Source organism: Abramis brama (genome assembly GCF_963993115.1).
Source record: "Abramis brama genome assembly, chromosome: 17".
In the NCBI taxonomy this organism is placed as follows: Eukaryota; Metazoa; Chordata; class Actinopteri; order Cypriniformes; family Leuciscidae; genus Abramis; species Abramis brama.
The window spans coordinates 32,674,935-32,696,955 of NC_139979.1; the positions used below are offsets into that span (position 1 = coordinate 32,674,935).

The window sequence follows — 22,021 nt, forward strand, 5'->3', positions numbered from 1 at the left end:
GTGATAAGCGTGATTTAGCGTGAAAAGGTTTCCCTTTTTGAATGACGAAAACAGACTATTGATCCCTGCTGAAATAGACAGATATTTACTTCCACACAGAACGTACGTGCTAGTTGACAGTCGGCATTAGTCCTTTTGGTGTGTTCAAGCGCAGTGTTTTTGGCCGAGACGCAGCCAACACGAGGCAACAACACAGTCAGCTTAAAGTGCCACTCGTTCTTTGACGTCTGCTTGGTGTGTCCCGGGCTTTAGTGTGTACTCATTCAAAATAAAGGAGGTATCGCTTAAACAGTGGTTGTGTGGTGTATGTTCTAAACTGATCGAGAATTTAAGTTAATCTGAAGATATTAACCTATATATGATGTACAAAATAAGATCTTGAAACTAAAACTAGTATAATAAGGGTTAAATGAACAACCTAATTTGGTGTGTTCTGTCCTATATTTAAACAGTGGCAGGGCTAAATAAACTTTTGCTTTTAACCCAACATTTTTGAGATTATGGATGAAATATCCCTTTAATTTTAAACCCTATAACATATTACCACAACCATCTTCACAAACCAGCAGCTTGAACAACAACAGTGGCTGAGTCTGAAAGCGCACACACAAAAGAACCTCCTGAAATTGATTTGGGACGGGCTTTGAGGCAGCAGCACAGTCTAATGATCCACAAGAGAGAATATTTAAAGTGAATATGTATTTACTACATTACCAATTTCTCTCTAAAAATGATATCAAAAGTTGAAGAAGGTGTCGAAAAACACACATTTAGACAAACTGACCACCAACCTCAACTTTACATGCCATTGATTTGATTTATGAAATCAAACGTACAGGATGCGACACGATCATTGGATTCGGACGTTTCTAACTTCTTTCTTATGCTGCCTCAATTTTTAAGCTTTTGGAAGGAGTCAGTGTTAACTACCCCATGTGTGAGTTAGCCAATCATAAAAGAGGCTGTTTACATATAAACAGTGTTGGGGAAAGTTACTTTGAAAAGTAATGCATTACAATACTGCGTTACTCCCTTAAAAAGTAACTAACTGCGTTACTTAGTTACTTTTTTAGAAAAGAAATGCGTTACGTTACTTTTGCGTTACTTTTTCCCCCATATTTTTGGCCAAATGTAAAGACCCTTTCACACCAAAAGTGAAATAATAAGCCTCAGGCCGAAGGAAATGCAGATTCACTCCTGTACAGTAGAGGGCGCCGCTCAAACAAACCTTTCAGCTGCTGCCACTCTGGATAACCGAAGAATAGGACGCAGGAGAAAAAAAGTTTAACACTTACTTTACCTATAAAAACAAAAAAATCTATAGTCATTTTTGCTAATGGTTTAACTGAATCATCAAAGGTCAGAAGCAGGTACATTGGTCAATAAAGTGAGTTTAAATGCATACAAATGTATGTTTTATTTAACATATTTAGTTATTGGAGGTTTGCATAGTAATCTGATTCTACATTTCACTTAGTTTATTCATTTTGAAGAATATTGAATCTTTTTTTTTGTGCAAGTGAAATGCACACATTTGGTCTAGAACTACAATAACCCTCATGTTCACACACAACGCCTCTGCACTTCGATGTCTCTCAACATGGGGACAGGAGAGCTGTCCGTCAATAAATGGGAAAACAAAGTAACTTATTTGAAAAAGTAACTCAGATATTTTGTTGTAAATTTTAAAAGTAATGTGTTACTTTACTAGTTACTTGAAAAAGTAATCTGATTACGTAACCAAAGTTACTTGTATTGAGTTACACACAACATTGCATATAAACATCTATTTGGTTCAATAAACATTGACTCACATTATAAGAGGAAAAACTGTGTATTAAAGACTGACTGATTAATTAAAACCCATTAACAGCTGAGCCTCACATAACAATAAAGAAGACAGAAAACAACTCAGCAGGCATGACTAATCAATCTATTTAAACTCAAGACTTCGCCAATCAACGAGTCACCCTTGCCGATCCTGTGAATCTGAACACACCTCGTAGCTCAAGCATGACCACACGGCTGTCATTATGATTGACACACTGATGACTGTAATTAAAGGAGACCCTCGGTAAAGTCTAAGCCACGGCCAGCATGTCCTCTAGTTCGGCGAGGAGGTTGTTGTGCACTTTCCTGTCAAAATCAAGCCCACACTATTTGCTAAAGTGAGTGTTTGTGAGCCTCTTTGCTTTGGACTCCTGTTGGTGAAGAGGTTTTCACAAGCCTATCAGGTTTGGGTGGACATTATGTCTTCAGTAGAGATGTCAAAAGCTCTGGTACTTTGGTGTCAAGTCAATGAAACAAGCATGGTTGAGTCACACTTGGTTTTGAAAATGGACGTCAAGACATGCATGACATAAATGTCTGTTTGGATATGAATATGAATAACTTTATTCAAATTAATTAGACATGCTTTTTGATGACTAAAATTTAATCATTGCAATGGGAGAAAAGAAATATGGAATCCAGAATAATTAAAACAGAAAAAACTGCATTTAAGGAAAAAATGTAAAAGATTTTATAGGGCTCTTTTTGTACTGGTTTATCATTTTAACTGCAGGGTTCCTACACGTTTTCAATTTCAAAATCCCAAATTCCAGACTCAAATTTCCAGACCTCATTAAACCATTTTAAACATAAATGGTTCACACAGCATTATTTTCGGTAAAAATCATCTGTAAATATTTTTATTTTCTCTGTTTTTCATTGGTTTTCTCAAAGTGATAACATGCGTTTGCATGATGAGAAGAAACCTAAAAAGCTTTATAACCTGCATATATTCACATCTGAAACGACTACTGTAAATGTGCTTTGATGATGCATTATCACGCAACAAAGGTTTGTTTATTCATCAACTGAAAACAGCATACACTGAAATATTGATTCTTGGGATTTAAGAATTGATATTGGTTCATTAACATAAGAATAGATTAAAACCGAGACATTTACATTTTTAACCCAGCCTGTGTGATACATTTATTTTTTAGAAATTCTTAATTTTATATTTAAAATAATATATTATTTTATATATATTTTATATAATATATATATTACTCTATATTTTATATAAAATTTGATATTATACTCTGATTTCTTTTTCCATACAATTCCAGACCTGGAAATTACTCGAATCAAATTCCATACTCTTCCACACTTTTCCAAACGGCATATGAACCCTGTAACTGGTATATTGTCCACCAGTGCAAGGTGTTTTGCGTTGGTGTATCCCGCTGGCGTAATGCCAATATTTTTGTCCGATACGATAGTCTTAAGCAATTTTGACTTCTAAATTCTTTTCGTGTCATGGACAAGAAACATGTCAGACTACACGTTGCTTCATGACCAATCATCGCTTGCCATCTTTAACGACATGCGTGATGTCATCGAGAAGGCGGAAGTAGCGACTGACTTCTGGAAACAAGAGCGTAAACAAACGGCTAGTGAAGCAACGTGTTAGCCTACTGTTAATTCCAGTACTCACTGGTTTGCTGAAACACCTGCGCTATTGTTCGCCAGCCCAGCATTTAACATTTTCCACTCTGTTGTGGAAGTCCCTCAAGGAAACATCATAAAGACTGGAGTATTGTTGCCATATCTCCACAAACCTTTCCTCCATCGCATAATTCCACCTAGCAGCACCAATACCCTCGTCTCTCTTTCGTTATGCCATGTTTGAAAGCTGTGTACGTATGAGCTTATGTGCTCCTACTGGTCAATGTCACAGATCTGACAGAACACGTCGTGGAAGACAGAGAAAAAAATTAAACATGCTAGTCTTTCTGTCGTGACATCATTGGTTGTCATCCACTGTGACACACAATACACAGAATCGATTCTTGCGTCCTGAACATAGACTGTATAAAACAATGGACATAGTGTGCGTCACACGTCAGCCGTATGTTTCTGAAGAGCATTTTTGAAGCCCAAAGTGGGCGGAGCCGGCCGTCGCCATCTTGGTCGCGCGTCACTCCCGGATAAACGAAAATGTGGAATGAGGCGGATTAGCTGAGGTGACGTGATGCTAACAGACAGCAGACAAACGGCTAGTAATGACATCACTGGCAATCCACCTATCACTAATTATGCACAACTTTAAGGCTTAAAATAATTTAAACGGATGAGTTATAAAACAATTCACCCCCCTCACAGTTGTCATGAAGGGCAAAATTAGCATTATAGACCAAAACCACTTTTTGTACCAGGCTGTAAACACATTTTTTTCTGCTGTAAAGTTTGGTATTTTAACATGGGGGTTTATGGGATTGACTCTCTTTTGCAGTCTGTCTCTAGTGGCCAGTCGATGAATCGCAGATTAAGTCACTTCCAGACCGTAAACAAAATACAAACATAACACTTTTGCTGCTGCAAAAGAATCCCATGCTGCATCTGACACCATTTGGAGGAGATTTTAGGCATAAAGTCATCAGTCAGTATGAAGAGGAGACATGATTAGTGGTGAAGAGCTCATAGAGTGAGAACACAAGCACTGATAAATGTCAACAGCTGTAAATAAACCACCACTGACCTCGTCCAGCTCCGAGATGAACACGGGCTTCTCCTCAAAGCCGATGGGCATGGGGTCGTTGGGGGGGATCTGAACCTCCTCATACATCTTATTATTCTCTCTTCTGATGCCTTCGGGCAGCAGCATCTGCCGGCACAGCAGAGAGGACATGATTACACAAAAACACACACAATTAAACCTTCATCATGCATTAGCTCACGGCAACAGTCACAGACTAAACGTTGAGGGCTGTGGCCACCAGTGTGCTTTATTACCGCTGAAATTAACTGAACACGCAGTGCTTCACTGATACGAAATAACCATCATAACTCAAGCAGCACTTCTTTGTACATTTGAATGCATTGGGTTGAGCTAGGCTTGCTATATTCTCTTATGGAAATCATTATAGAATTAGGAGAATAAATATCTAATTTTAGCACGCTGCATTTCCTCCAGCTCCTATAATTACAACTCATTTTCACCAAACTGAGAGCATATGCCGAACTAATGAATGTGTCATAATCAGCTGTTGATCACAGCAGACAGCATCATGCGTCATCATATCTGGCAATGCTACACATTTAGTCACATATTGTTGTTCTAAACACATTGCCAGAGCCAAAATCATTGTGAAAATCATTGTTTTGTCATTGTAAGCATTCAAATAGTGCTTATTATTATTAGAAAGCAACTTCACATATTTAATATTCTACTAGGCAAAACTGTGGCACTCGTTATCACTACAATTATTTCAATTATTATTAGCATTCAAAAATGGGCGGGGGGGCTATTTTATACCTCATTCATTGAAAGTGCCACCTATGTAGCATGACGGCACACTAAGTTTATTGTAGATACGATCCTTGCGGGGATTTTTAGACTAATCTTAAGACCTCCAATACACACTCCGTTGACGTCAAGGTGGGTTTACATTCAAATTCTTTCAGGTATTGAGTTTTACAACCTTTAAAGTCGCTGTACACACACTTTTCCACACAGTAGAGCTGCACGATTCTGGATAAATGTGAGAATCACGATTTTTTGGTTTCAAACCGAGATCACGATTCTCCCACGATTCTGGACAGACAACTAAACAACATAGCGTGTCATTTACTAGAGGTTCTGACAAACTGATAATTGCTGCAGACTATTAAAAATGTTTAATGAATCTGAATGAAGTATTTCAAAAAGAAATGGGTTTGAATGAATGATTCAATGACTCACTCATAAATACTTCATTGTTTCATTATCTCCTGGATGAATCAGCGTTGTTAAACTAATCTCTTGAATGATCGACTTAATGGAAAACATTTTTTTTAAACAGTCACTTGTCGCCAACTGGTGGCGTAACAATGCAATCGATACAATCGTTATTTGAAGCGCCGTAGATGTTATTTTGATCGCTACCGTAGACTATAAACTATAAACTTTTATCCAAGTTCTTCTGTCATAATATGAATATTTTTAACATAGAAATAATGATACTGTGTGGTTAAAAAGAAGTTCAGTTTGTGAAGCTGTTTCATTCCTAAACATGACAACTGCTCTCTCTGGATCAGCAGCAGCGCGAACACAGATCTGAATTAATGATTTTAAACAGATTTAATAGACATAGCCGAATCATTGTCATTTAGGAATGAGATCTTGTGGAAGTTTGAATCGAAATGGCGATCTTTTAGCGATTAATCGTGCAGCTCTACCACACAGTGAACACCACATGTGCACTAGAAAGCACTGGCCCTAAACCACCTGTTCCCCACCACCCGCAAGAAAAACACGAGGCCCACATGAATTCATTTCAATCGCTGGAAGAAGGCCTGCAGCAGGAATTTTAATTAAGACATCATAAAAACTGGATTAAAAACAAAGGCTCTGGGTAATCTAGTGTGTGATAATGTGATATAATTGAACAGATTGGCATGATGCAGAGTAAACAAAGCACTGGGGAGAGATTTGGTATTTAAGAGTGGAGATTTATTTCTCCTCTGTGTCCTTACACAAGAGTCAGATTAGCGGTGTGCTTTTACCTTGGATCCTCCGACGAATGCAGAGGTCTTGATGGCTTCAGCGTAAGAATCATAAACGTGAGGGTAACGGATGCGCTCGTAGTCTCGGTGCCGTCCTAACACCGGGGAACGGCGTGCCGTCAGCAAGGCCTGCTCCCTAAACACAAATACAGAGATGCACATCAACAGACAATCGAGACTCATCAATGCAGAGCAGCATTTCGTCTCACCCAACACAGGGAAATATGAGAGCAGATGTTTTTGATAATATAACTAATAGCAAGTTCTGAGCCATTTAAAATTGTCATCTATCATTGATTATATGCAACAAATCATATTAAACCCTTATAAAAAGACTTTTATATACATGTTAAACATTTACATAAAGCTAAGACGGCATGCTTATGGCTCATGGGACACTTTCGACATACTGGAGGCAAAATGGAGAAAGCTGTCTCAAAATCGCAAGCTCCAATGCTTGTGATGGAATATGGTTGACTTTAGGGAGTCAGGGTGCACAGATGAGCACTTGGGATTATAATAATATTATATATTATATATAAGTAAAACAGTAATTTGGAGTAAATAAATACATTTTAATGAGTTACTTTATTTCATGCTTATTTATGCATTTATTTCTAGATACTAATAACTCAGTTACTAATAACTAAAATAAATATTTAGACATGTTGGTAACAGAGCTGATATAAAATAGTTTATTTTTTTAAAAATAATGCAGCTCAAACAATATTTTGTTTGACCCCCAAACATTTTCAACCTTTCGACCAACATTTTTTAAATGTTAAGCACCTCCTTTCACTTTGCAACAACAAAAAAGGGAGTTTCAAGCTGTATTTTACACCCTCGTTTGGGCCAACGATTCTCATCAGCATAGTACAACTCTGTTCACGCAAGTTACACATGCGCATTGACTTTTTTGTTTGCATTAACTAGTTGTTCCATAAGGTGCCAACACTGGTCCAGGCCTTTGTTTCATAGTTACATAGTACAAATTCATAAGGTCTGGAGAGAAATAGTGATAAATGAAGAGAAATAAACTTTAAGGACAAACAGTCCCAACAGAACCTGATCTGTGTATTCAGCTCTGCTATCAGATTCACACAAGCGTTCAGGTCATGAAGCGCGTGACAGTGATCGTCCATTCACAGAGACCCAGAAGCTTTTCTTGAGCTCTCAGGATTATATTTCAGAGTTTAAAATGACACAACTGATTGCCTGGCTCAAGTGCTCTGCTGTAAGACAATCGTTAAGACCATCGTTAGTGTCCTTACACTGTTTGAGAGAGACACCTTTATCTCCTAATACACGAAAGACAATACACTTCAGCATACACACTGATACGACTCGACTGAAGCCTCATTTAAGCTCTTTGTACTAATTTATATACAATAATGATAAAAATGGTTTAAAGTCCCCCTGTAGTCAATAATTGTATCCCTTAAATTACATATTTAAAAAATGTTCCTTTTAAAAAAAATTATTCATGCCTTAAAATATCTTGAATGTAACTCGACACCCTTGCCTCATTTAGTATACACAGTTCTATGAATATGCAAATGAGCCCCGCCTCCACTCACTCACTCAGCTCAGAGATCCACTGGTTGACGATCACACGTTGATCTGATTGGTTACAAGGTAGTTTGTGACGTCAGAAACACCAGCGATTTCAAAGCGTGTTTTTGAGACTGTCTTATATACTAAAATACTCAGCAATGGTGTCGACTTATGAATTTACACATGGTTTGTCTTAAAGCATATTAAAAGCACCACATAGACATTTAAACAACATTAAAAGCTTGATTTTCACCACAGGGGGACTTATATTAGATGCTTCACAACAATATTTGTTTTCATACAAATATTTTTAATATCTTTTGCTTTAGTCTGTCAGAAAGAAATGTCAATTTCAAGTTTCCAAACATTCCCTTTGTAAACATTTTAATAATCCAGTGAACAAGATTTGTACATGAACAAGAGAATCCTTCAGCATAAAGTATGACAGATCTTATCCCACCATCAGCGAGAGGAGGCATGAAGAGACGGAGGCAACTGAGATAAATCAACAATAAAAAATCCATAGAAAAACTGCACTTGACACCTCCAAGATGCTTGAAACAACTTTAAATGAACCTTGATAAATAAAAACTATCAGAGGGTTTACACCTACTCAGGGACGCTTGCTGTTTTCATCTTTTTTAGGACTCGCAGGGACTTTTATCCGCACACATCCATACAAGGCTAGATTATTGTAATGCATTTATGGGTGGTTGCCCTGCATGCTTAATAAACAAACTACAGCTGGTTCAAAACGCAGCAGCTCGAGTTCTTACCAGAACCAGGAAGTATGACCATATTAGCCCAGTTCTGTCAACACTGCATTGGCTCCCTATTAAACATCGTATCAATTTTAAAATATTGCTGATTACTTACAAAGCACTAAATGGTTTAGCTCCGCAGTACTTGAGCGAGCTCTTAACGCATTATAGTCCTTCACGTCTATTGCAATCTCAAAATTCCGGCCAGTTGATAATACCAAGAATATCAAAATTGACTGCTGGCGGTAGATCCTTCTCCTATTTAGCACCAAAACTTTGGAACAGTCTTCCTAACATTGTCCGGGAAGCAGACACACTCTGTCAGTTCAAATCTAGACTAAAAACGCATCTCTTTTACCTGGCATTCATATAGAACATTATACATTTGTATTATTCAAATCAGTTAAATGATTATTAGGCTGCATAGATTAGGTCAGCCGGAACCGGGAACACTTCCTATAACACCCGATGTACTCGTTACATCAAAAGAAGAATGGCATCTACGCTAATGTTAGTCTTTCCGTTTATTCCGAGGTTTACTGAAGTCAGCCGGATCCGGGCCGTATCCAGATCAGATGGTGGACCTGCGCCTGGACACGTCCACGACGCATGCCTGAAGTGCCAGCCTCATCAGCCCTGTGAAGGCCTCATCGACACGACAGCCATCGGCACTGATCCTCAACAAACCCGTCTCCATACCGGCATGATGACTCCGACTTCCAACCAGATGGAACTGGATAAGAATTCTGAATGTTCTAATCCAATCTGACGTCTGACCTGTAACGCTGCCTGGATCATAATCATACACTGTTCGCTCGTTGGCCAGAGGAGACCTGAGCGACTGAGCCTGGGTTCTCCCAAGGCTTTTTCCACATTCTGTCACTGATGGAGTTTTGGTTCCTTGCCACTGTTGCCTTGGCTTTTGGCTTGCTTAGTTGGGGACATTTAATATTCAACAATATTATTGATCTGCCTTCCTTAAGGTGAACGATGACACAATTTTATTCTAGAAACACACTTTGTTGTATTATTTTCATGTTATCACTGTGAAGCTGCTTTTATCCAATCTGTATTGTAAAAAGCGCTGTATAAATAAAGGTGACTTAGTCCTAAATACATTTTTCAGGTGTATTTTTAATGAGTGAATGATGTGAAGTGTCCAGTTCTGATATTTAATTTTTAGTAAATTTGTATTCACCCTTTAAAAGATTTGAAGTCATATCCTCTTATGTCAACTTCGTTACAGTCATAACTATTGATCACTAAAGTAAAATACGATTCTATTACAAAGAGAAAAAAAAAATATCATTATCATAATAAAACCATCATCCTTTCAGGTAGTAAAGTATTCGGGTAAAGTAAAGTCTCCTCTGTGTGTGTGTGTGTGTGTGTGTGTGTGTGTGTGTGTGTGTGTGTGTGTGTGTAATCATGTATGTGTTTTTGTTATGTTTTTCAGTAGAAAACTATTTTAAAATGTCAAACCTGTTAACATGATTATGTTTCCAAATAAAATGATAATTATCGAGTGGATATTTGTGGGAATATCAGCATTAAATTGTAATATCAAAAGATTTGAGCATGCAGAACTGTTACCTTTCTGAGGGCATAATTATAACCACATATACTAATAATTATTAAATATAGATTGACACTCAAAGCTCTTCTTAGTCCAATAAAATGCTTAAAATGCTACAAAAGAGACATCTGTGTGGTGCGCTTAGCAGTCTCGGTATGACACATGAGCGTTTCTCATCAATCCCATTGAAAGAGAGTTATTTTTGTTTGGTTGTTGTCTTGCAGTGGGATGACTGAAAGGCTGAGGAGACGTGTGAGGTATTAACACCTCATCTCTAATCTCTCTCCTCATGCTCTGCCTCATTTGGACGGCAGCGTTTTTAATTAAACAGATCATTGCTCTTTTCCATCCTGTGAAATTAAACATTAAGAGAAAATCCCTTCTGCAAAAGCTCCAGATAGCAGTTTTATCAAGCTCTCTCTCTCTCTCTGCTTTTCAATAGGACACACTCTGATATGTAGAGAGGTGCTTGTTCCCATAATGAAAGAGAGAGAGAGAGAGAGAGAGAGAGAGAGAGAGAGAGAAAGATAGAGATAGAGAGAGAGAGAGGCGTGTGTTTCCCTACTGTCCACCTGTGACCCTCAGTAATGTGTGTGTGTGTGTGTGTGTGTGTGTGTGTGTGTGTGTGTGTGTGTGTGTGTGTGTGTTAAAACACTGTGGTATCAAATGTGCACACATGTTCTAATTTGTTACACTGTTTATTTAAATTTAAGTTAAGTTGTAATATTTTCTTCTATTTCTAGATTTTTTTTCTTTTTTTTTTCTATGTATTCCAAGCTTTGGCAATATTGCATTATTTACAGTCATGCCAATAAAGCAATTTTGAATCTGAGTTTGAGTTAGAGAGGCGCTCACCTCTGCAATCTCAGCTCCACGGGGTCAAAATGGAAAGCGCTTTCACAGGATTCCCCTTCATCCCCTCGTTTCTCTCGTTTCCTCTCCTTCTTCTCCTCTTTCCTGTAAATCTTCATCATCTGCTTCTCCTGCTCGGACTGGATGGTCACCTGGCAGCCGTACGTGGGCTTGCTGGATTCATCTCTCGCCACTTTATGCTTTCCTAAACAATAACAGGACAAAAAAAACGTATAATAATATATATAGAATAAAATATGCAGTGATACAGTATACAAAAAAATATACAGAATTTTATACACATTTTTTATACACTTTAAACATTTTTAAAGGTAATTGTCACTATAGTAATAGCAACTTTATTTATATAGCACAATTAACACAACACAAGTTGACCAATGTGCTTTACAACGTCACACAATAAAAAACTAATTTCAGAACTAACACTCCCACTAATTAAATGAATAAATTAGCACTGTTGCAGCAATTGCTTATGATCTACTGTTGATGAATGTGTACTTTATGGTCTTTATATTGTAATATGTTTCAGATGGTCGTAGGAGAGCATATTTGATCTCCCTCATCTGTATGAATGAGCAGCTGGAAGTAAAGACATTTCAAAATAAGAGTCCCTGTGTATGTCGGGCTTGCTGAGAATTAAAGGTCCCGCATTTTGCAGAACATATTTTCTTTTTCTGGTTGTTATTGGTATTTCATTCAATTTTTTAAATATAAATAATTTCATAATATTAAATAAATACAGTTTTAATCAGAAATATTTATATATTTGTATTTGAACAAAACAAAATTTTGCTCTAAATGTCTCCTCATATCCCTATAGACAATACCAGCTTTATGTTCATATTTGCTAAAACTACCACAAGAAGTTAGAGGAACAGGGCCGGGGACAGGCCACAAAAACAACATTAATTAATTTCCTAATGATTATTGGTGGATTTTCACTGGACAAACAATAATAAAAAAATTTTTGGAAATATTATAGTTTTTGAGATAAAGATAATTCTTATTGGTTATGAATGTATCATGTCACGCAGCAGTTTCGCGTTCAGTATGAACAAATTACTTACGCTGGAAAGAGACAGACTTTAGTGGCACATTGCTGAATTTTTCTAAGATTTTAAATGTGGCTTGTCAAATCAGAAAGTAGAGCCAAAACAATTTAATTTATCAAGTAAAATAAAAAAAGAAAATAAAAATAGGTTAATTCTGCTCAGGAGAGATTAAAAATTATGAGATTAAATCACAATTATTTTATTCTATTAACAGCCACAGGTTTATGTTTCTCTTCAGGTATATGTATCTAAAAGTATTATTTAATAGTTGGCAGAAAACCATAGTGTGAACTTAATAGAAAGTAAATATTTTCCGATACTATTTTTTGCCGTATAAATGGGACTTATACTGTATATATATATATACACACACACACACAAAGACTTTTTGGCATCAAAAAGTTTGAAATGCTTAATTCAAAGTGAAAGATGTGTGATAAAAACGTGTCTCTGCACAAATAATTAAGTCATCCAGTCTGACAGAAAATGACTAGACAAAATGAAACTAAAAGTCGACCCTTAAATCATTCACTTGCAGTGGTATTTGGAAGTTGGTCTCTAGTTGCTGATGAGAGCAGCTCAGCATCTAAAGGTATTTCGGCCCATTCATCTATACAAAACTATCTGAGTCTTGTAGGACTAAGTGCCGCCAGCGTAGTAAAGGCTAGGGTTTAATATTAACCCTATCAGAGGGTTAGAGTGCTATCAGACTGCCTCTGTCTGCAGGACAACAGCTCAATAAAAAGCCCGATAGCTCTTGAAAGCAGATGAGATGGGATGATTGCATCGGGGCACGGGCTGATTGTCTGAATGATCTCTTCTTTATCTCTTCTAAAGGCTCGCCCACAGCAAACCCTTCTGCTCCCCCTATTCATCTGTCTTTCTCCACACGTCCTTCAGTCCAACCTGAACACTACACTAAACCACCGATGGACGCTTCACCCAAAACATGAAACATTCCACCACCACTTACACAGCTTTTCAGTGGAGGTGTTCGGGAGACTGTATGAGCTATAGAAATAAAAGCAAAGAGTTTGACTGGGAGGACCAATTATGCTTTTTTAAATGTTTAAATTTCTTTATTGTCTAATGCATTCTCTATATCAGTGTCAGTGTTTCTGAACTCCCTGAGACGCCTCCATTGTAGTCTTGAGGAACGAACACGTCACAATATTCCTCATTTAAATAATTCATGCGCAGAATAAAGGGGCGGGGCCTGGTTGAGTTAGTTAGTAGTGTGTTGAAACTGGTGGTTATGGAAAGGAGCGGGACATTTCAGAAAAAAACACACTTGAAGCGCTCGACCAATCACAACACACTGATCCAGCCGACCAATCAGAGCACAGTGTGCTTTTCAGAAGGAGGGGCTTCATAGAGACAGGAACTAAACAGAGCGTTACTGACAGACTGGGAAGAGAGGAGATTAAACAATGGAGAATATGAGGAAAATAATGTGTTTTGAACATTGTTCTTCATGTTACAATTCTAGTAGAACCCATAAACAAAATCAAGACTTTGTAAAAGGGTACAATATCACAAGCAGACAACTATACTCTATTTTATACTTTACAGCGCATGACAGCTTTGTTGATTGATATGAATTTATTTATTTTTGAGTCATGATGTGGAACATCTGGTGAAGCAGATGTTTTTGCACTGATGCCAGACTTATGTACTTCTTATGAATAATCTTTAAAAAAGAATCAAAATTAGCCGAAATACCTTTATTTGAAACAAGTTCACTGCATTAAACAACAAAAAGGCATTACTACATAGGTGTATGTGATGTATTAAAATTTTTTACATCAAATAAACATGATTTAAAGGGGTCATGAAACATGAGAAGTCATTTTATATTTTCTCGAGGTTAGTTTATAAAGTTTGCAAAGTTTTGGGGGGGTTTTTTGCACCAAAAACGGTCCAATATTTGTAAAAAAAAAAATCACTTTCCATCCTCCTTTTCTGCGGAAAACACACAATATGAGGGGCTTTTCAAAACTGGGCATTTCAGAAGGGTAATGAATTTAATTATTAGGGAAATTAATTATGAATATTTTAAACTAGAGCTGGAACGACACATTGCCGTTTCTGTAAATTAGTCGATTTGAGTGGAATGCCTCGATTGGTCGCACTGTTTATGGTCATCCCCAACGATGGCGGCTCCGACTCTGGGCAAGCTGACAACCAGACGTTATTGAGCCTGATATAATAAGTGTAGGAATTTTTTTAAACAGAGACCACATAAAATACTGCCTTGAACACTCTGTAAAACTGAAATGGCAAAACACAGCAGCACAGCTTCTATGAAGGAGCATCTGAAAAGAAAAAGAAAAGCATCTCAGGGCTCTCTCAAAACTACGACACAGCAGCGCCAGTATTTGGACTATTATGCTGATCTTTTACACAGTCCCATAATACGGTTGTCAGATTTCTGCAACCAGTTACAGAGCATTTAACGCTGTTGTTGGTTATTTAAAATATCCAATGGATGAACTAGCCCATCTAAACACTCATTTATTTATTAATGCGCTGTCAATCGTTGTTAAACTTAACCGTTTTATGGACACCGCCATGTTTGATACTGATTTAGTTAGTTAGCTAGCTACTTTAATCTCCTGAATGAACAAAAAATCTTAGGATTCACACTTGTAAGCAAATGCTGTTGTAAATCCCAAAAAAGTGAACGCAGCCTTATTACACACCTTTCCTAATTAGGCCTAGACTGCATAAACCTCATCTTTTGTGATAAATATATAGGTAAAAGTTCATAGTTGGTTAATTTACCAATAAATAATAACTAATGTAAATAATCTAAGGATTAATTGACTGTTCAGAAAATAAACAATCGATTAACCGGGAAAAAAAGAACCATTTGATTAATCGAAAAAATTATAGATATATTAATCGATTGAAAAAAATAAATCGCTAGTTCCAGCCCTATTTTAAACAGGAGAGTTAGTTTTGAGCTCTGAAACTTGCCGTATGTTTTTATTGTAGAGTAACATCTTAAATGTGTAAATATATCAAGAACATTTTGATTCTCCATGCATAGATGCATTGATGTTCGTCAAGCACCAAAAACCATATAAGCAATATAACCAGTTAGTTTATAAGCATTTTCCAATCTCTCTGATCTTTAAACAGGACAGATTTGTATATTGTGACAGATTCATAAAGCAGTACAACCTGAAATGTCAACACTCAAGTCACTAAGATAAGACTGAAATGATCAGGGATTTTCCGATACTCGTTTAATTAGAATTCATTATGATATTCAGAGCAGATCAGGATATTATACATGCAGTCGAGATCATAATAGCATCTATCCAACTTTCTCGCCGTGACTGAAAAGTTTCTAAACACCCAATAGGTGTTGTTAACGTGTTCATATGTTTAAATGCATTCATCTCTCTGATGTCATTAAAGGGATATTTCACCGCTGGAAAGATGAATGTGTATTTAAATTGGGTCATTTATGTAGTAGAAATGTGAAATTATTTTAGAAGTTGGTGCCTTCTAGACTGAGAAAAGACAGAAAACTTATTTTGGGCTCATGTGGATGAAAGGCAACAACTCCCAGAATGCACTTGCTTCGCTGCCCTACGAGGACACTCCCAAGCCACACCTACCGGTTACAGAGGGCAGTATCGGGAGAAATGATACAGCTAGGCTACTAGTGACTCGAAACTGAAAAGACGGCGTTTTATCGTGAGTCTGTGTGACGAGTTAGTTGATAAATTAATTTAAACACTAGCGTTTTTTCCATCGAAATGGTGCTAAATTGCTTTGTAACAGGATGTACAGCCAAAACCAGGAAAGGACAAGCAGTGAGTTTCCATCATTTGCCGGTTAAACATTTGGAGCGGTGCAAACAGTGGCCATATCATCTTCAAAACTACCTTCCGCCATCGTGGTTAGCGTACCACTCAGCTTTCTCCACAGAGCAAGAGCCTGTTAGCTTAGCTTAGCTTAAAAAAAAGATGGCTGACACTATTTGTACATTCTGTGAGTGAGATCCCCCTATGGGCGGGTTGAAGACATACAAGCTCCTCCTACTGGCTGGAGTCTCTCGCCTCTGGACAAAAAAGCCTTTGATGACGACGCTAAATGACGATTTTTACTTCATCTGAGTTTTTTTTCCCAGACACACAATACAGAAATCTCTCGTCTCAGGGGAACATGAGGTAGGGAAGCACGGTCATTCGAAAATACTACCGGGTTTCTACTGATACAAAGCTTAATGCTAATCGGTGAAGTATCCCTTTAAGCTGAAAAGGTTCAAAACAGTTTTTTCGGTTTAGTCTTTTTGGACTGAGAAGGAAGTTTTGAGTTCTGAAAGTTACAGTCTGAGCTCTTCTTTCAAAAGTCTTTTCAAAAGATCTCTTTAAGCAATCGCCGACGCACTTTTCGATATGCTCCAATATATTACATTTGTTTTTAACAAAAGATTGACCAGCAAAGCAGTCTGAGAGGAGCGATACATGAAAGACACAGACATGGTGCAAAGATTCAATCTCCTTGCCTCTTGAACTTGATGCCAGATAGTCTGTGAAAGGCAAGACTTGCCAACATGACACCTTTGTGAGCAAAAGAGCCGGAGACGGAGCCGTCTGAATGCAGGTGAAAGCTCAGTTTTCAGACAGGTCATTACAACCAGCCTGATCTAATCACACATAAGTCCTCTTAATGACAATGTTAATTATGCAACGCGTCTGTTTTAATTGCCATCTAAAGCTCACTGCTGGATAGTCTGGTGTCTCTATCCTGTTCAAAGGCCTTCACACTGGTCTACAAAACTGACCAGTCGAATACATGCTAAGTTTATTACTTTCTGCAAACTTTTTCAGGGGTTTCAGGAGAGAATTAATCTCCAAACATCAGTATATAACAGGATTAGTTTGGGTGTGAAATTATCCAGGCTTGCAGGTGCTAAGCACACTTAGTTTCCACTTAACTGGAAGAAAAAAAAAAATAGCATGGGCATCAGCTGTACGATTTAAGGGTACAGCCTGAAATGAAAAATAAATAAATAAATAAAATCTTAATTTAAAATTCTTTATTTTCAAAAGGTTGAATTATTTTATACAATGTTAGTACTGCTACTGTACAAATAAATATCTATGGTTAGAAACAAAAGACAACTGTCTGTAAAGTAATAGTCAAAACTGTTTAAAGTCCACTTGTAGTTAATTTTATCCCTTAAAACTCATCTTTGATCACCAAAATTACATATTAAAATGTTTTTTCCTTGAAAAAAACAATTCTTCATGCCTTAAAATATCTTGAATGTAACTCGACACCCTCGCCTCATTTAGTATACGTGGTTCTATGAATATGCAAATGAGCCCCGCCTCCACTCACTCACTCAGCTCAGAGATCCACTGGTTGACGATCACACGTTGATCTGATTGGTTACAAGGTAGTTTGTGACGTCAGAAACACCAGCGATTTCAAAGCGTGTTTTTGAGACTGTCTTTGGTTCACTGCAGTTTTAAGGAGGAAATACTCAGCAATGGAGTCGACTTATGAATTTACACATGGTTTGTCTTAAAGCATATTAAAAACACCACATAGACATACTACATTATAAGCTTGATTTTCACCACAGGAGGACTATAAATACATTAACAAAATAAAATAAAATAAAAACTATATACATAAAATAAGTAAATAAAAGGAAATATCTGGTATATATAAGTAAATAATATCCCAAAGTGGGGTAAGTAAATATTTATTTTCGATGCATGTAGCAAAAATTGATCCGTTAACTGAAGGCACATTGTGATCTTCAGTGATCGAATAACATCACTCTTGACCTTACTGGTTAAAATGATAGCAACATAGCAATGATGCTGAAATAAGTGACAAAGTTGTGAACTGTTTGAACTGTCCGTTTCAATGAACAAAAGGGCCTGGTCACTTCATGGGTTTTCTCTGATCGGATCGCTTTCCGGACAAAAAAGCAGGTGTAAATGCCCTCCAAAAAACAGCACCGCTTTAAAACAAAGTTAGGCTTTTGCAACATGTCTTTAAATACTCAGACCCAGACAAAACATCCTCCAAAGTGAGACCTGGGAAATTTACACCATTTGGGGACAGAAGGTAATTCGGATGGTAATTTGGCACAATTTACCACGGTAAATAAAGTGGAGACGAGACCATTATACCAGTCACACTGAGACATTTCAAATGATACCAAACATGACTTGCATTGACATATAACATTATAATTTGTATATAAACTTATAAGTGAGTGAAGAGAAGGATGTGTAAATGTGAAGGAATGACAGGCGGGAAAGAAGCTTTCTGTGGGGTGTGGAGACTAATGGTTGTACAGGTGGTACTCAACCAGAATAATGCTTTTACTGTCGCCGTTCCGTAAATTACATTTACTTATGTAATCAGTTTCATTCTTGTTGAAATAATGAAAAAAGTTTTTTTATAAAAGACCTTGTGCTGTTTTTTGTTGTTGTTTTTTTTAATAAACAGATAGCCAGCAAACAGATATATATTATAGTTCACTGTTCATTCAAATGTATATATTCACTGTAAAAAGTGAACAGTTGGATCAACTTAAAAAAATTACTTCAATTGGTAACTTAAATTATCACGTTTTTCACGATAAAATGTGATAATTTAAGTTGAGAAAACTTAATTTCTTTAGGTGTTACCAATTGAAGTAATTTTTTTAAGTTGATCCAACTGTTCACTTTTTACAGTGTTTATGTATCGTTTGTTCAAACAACATTAACCAAATTTTCTTTCTTTCTTTAATAATACAATTATTAGGCTACTTTCAAAACCACCAAATCTTAGGTTGTTTCATTATTGTACAGCAAATGTCAATAGCTCTTTTTATTTTTCAGGTTTGTTGTAGGCTTATTTGGAAATTACCATAGTTGCAGTATTTCATCCTTACTGTTGACATTAGACCCACTTACGTTTCAAAATGCGGCACTTGCTGCTGTTTTGCAAATTGTCTCTTTGCACCACCTATCGGTCATTTCGCGAACGACTTTGAAATGCGACTGGTTTATTTTTGCCGCGGCAACTAACGGGGCGGTAATAGGCATTCTGGTTGACTACCTACTGTATGTGTATGTTGTCCTTATACCATGGGCTGTTTAAATACTCGATTCTGATTGGCTGGAAGGTGTGCAGTAAAACAGTTTAATGCACAGGTAGTTCCAGTCAGTTTGATTACAGTTCGAAATTAACCGCTACATTGGTAACCATAGTAACACAGATACACTTGCAAGCAGAGTGAGAGACGCATATGAAAACGTTTATTTAGGTAGGCTAAATGGATGATTTTTGCATATCGTTTAATTTGTATGGTGAATATGGCAACTCTGAGAAATGGGCCCAGGCACAAGACGAAATAGAAGACTTGGAGAAGACGTTGAATGACAAAAAGCGGCACAAAGAATTAACAATAAATAAATGACATGATTAGTTCAAATAAAGATTGCCTTGTCACTGTCAGTGTTGCCTGTCATTCATAAATAATTGTAATAAATCCATTAAAGAATCATTAAGTTAGCTATATGCTTAAGCAAAGAGGGGACGTTAGCTGCTAACGTTAGACTTTAAAGAAGAGACGCACACAGGTAACTCGCGCACGCATCTCTCTCTCTCTCTCTCTGTTCCTTCTCCTTCAGTTCTCTGTCTCTCTCTTTTAATAATGAATTTAAATAAATGTGAATTCATTCAAATAAAAGCAATCGGATGGCTCTACTTTATTTAAAGCGGACGGAGTGCAAGAACTGACGAGCCTTAACTTAAGAAATAACCGTCATTTTTACACGTCTGTTAAAAAAATTACACGGTAAACATCAGTTACAGCTTTAACTTATTTTTAACTTGGCAAATAACCAAGGTATAAGGCTTCGCGTCGGGTGGTTCTTTGCCTCTACGTCGTGCATTAAAATCCTTTAATGCATGGCTAGCCGTGGATTATCCCTTACATATACGAGGTTCTGTTTGTGTTACACATGCATACAGAAAATGTACATTCTGTGCAAGCATACAATAAAAAAACATACATTTATATACATTTATGTTAGTGTGCTTTTCCATTCCAAACCACTGCTGAAAAAAGGAAGTACTCTTTCAAAGCTTCACATTTCTTATGTTTTTTTGTTTTTTTTCCTCTTTAAAACTGTGTCAGATAGATATCAAAAAGACCTTAATTCAGTGAGTAATTCTGTTTTGGTCTTCCATTAAATGAGAAGGAAAGAATGAGAAATTATCACCGAGAGGCAGACTGTCTTCAGCTGTGATCTTCTCTCACTCACGTCAGTAATAACATTAAACTACCGCGTTGGCTTTCATCTTCTTAATGCGCTTCCACAGTCGGGCTGAACCGCTTCAAAACCGGCAAGCTCAACTTCTCAAAGCCTTTAGGTGCCCAAACAACCATGTCCTTTGTTGAGGTGAGCTCAGAACTAACCTTACAACCAGCTCACAATGATGCACAAAAACACACCGAGCGAATGTACAGCAGGGCTTTATTGTGCTGCTAACAATCCGTCCACCAGCTTTCCAGACTCAGTTAGATCATTAACAAGGAGCAAATGGTTTGATGTTCTCAGGTTCTCCAAGCATACAGGAAACATTTCTATTCATTTCTTGTATTTTTTCTTCATAAAATTGAATTGAACCAACACTGTTTAGAACGACATAAAGAAATGATGACAGAATTGTGGGTAAACTATCTCTCTTAGAGCAAACTTGTAGCCCATCATTACTCATTTTTCACGTGAAGAAGTTAGCCTGGTAAATCGACGCATGAGAACAAAACTCACTGGTTCTGGCGTGTCAAGCAAGCACGATTGAGCTTCCATTAATAAATGTTTATTAAAAATAATTCTGTTTTAATATCAAATTGTGTGTAGCTTCAATAGAGCGACAATACGTTTTACAATCATTTATAATCTTAGTCATTTATGTACTGTAGTAGTCATTTGAATTATACCATTTATGATTTAATCTTTAATTCATTTGTCATATTATTTATGTTTTTATATTTTGTAATTTTTATCACTGCTCTTGCAATGCTTGTTATTGTTGTTTTATCTTATGATTGGGAGGTTTTCATGGGAAAGTTTGTCTTCACAAATAGGAGATAAGAGGAATACTGCAAGGTTTATAGGTTGTATATGAAGTTGTTGTGAAGCAGTCGGTCATAACAACACTTGCTGTGTGCTGGTCAGATCATTCAATAAACCCTGCGCAATTGTTTTTAATCATTACCTCAACTCCAGCTTTCTGCTCTTCTCTGGCTTTCTTAGCAAACCTCTTAAATTCTGTGATGATTTACTCGCCCTTGGGTCGTTCCAGACCCTTAAGACTTCCATTCATCTTCAGAACACAAATGAAGATCTTTTTTAATTAAATCTGAGCAATTTCTGTCCCTCCATTGACAGGCAACTACTACTTTGAAAATTCAAAAAGTTCATAAAGAGATCGTAACACTAATCTGTATGAATTAAGTGGTTTAGTCCAAAGTTTCTGAAAAGACTCGAGCTCTTTATACACTGAACAGATTCAATTCAATTCAATTGCTCAAAGGACAGACTCAGAGGAAACATACCATTGCATACCTAGCTGATCTAACATTGCTGACATACCAAGAAAGAGTTGTTTCTCAGCTTTTCTTGGTAAACCAT

General features: G+C 37.0%; 1 protein-coding gene across 1 annotated transcript in view; it reads right to left on the bottom strand.

Annotated features, from left to right (window-relative positions):
• ascc3 (activating signal cointegrator 1 complex subunit 3) overlaps positions 1–22,021 on the bottom strand; it is a 224,412-nt gene that overhangs the window by 172,901 nt on the left and 29,490 nt on the right. Inside the window, exons 6-8 of the mRNA XM_084088603.1 lie at positions 11,281–11,482; positions 6,535–6,670; positions 4,529–4,654 (exon numbers count right to left, since the gene is read on the bottom strand). Of these exons, the coding sequence (XP_083944729.1) occupies positions 4,529–4,654; positions 6,535–6,670; positions 11,281–11,482 (464 nt within the window). The remainder of the gene's footprint in view (positions 1–4,528; positions 4,655–6,534; positions 6,671–11,280; positions 11,483–22,021) is intronic.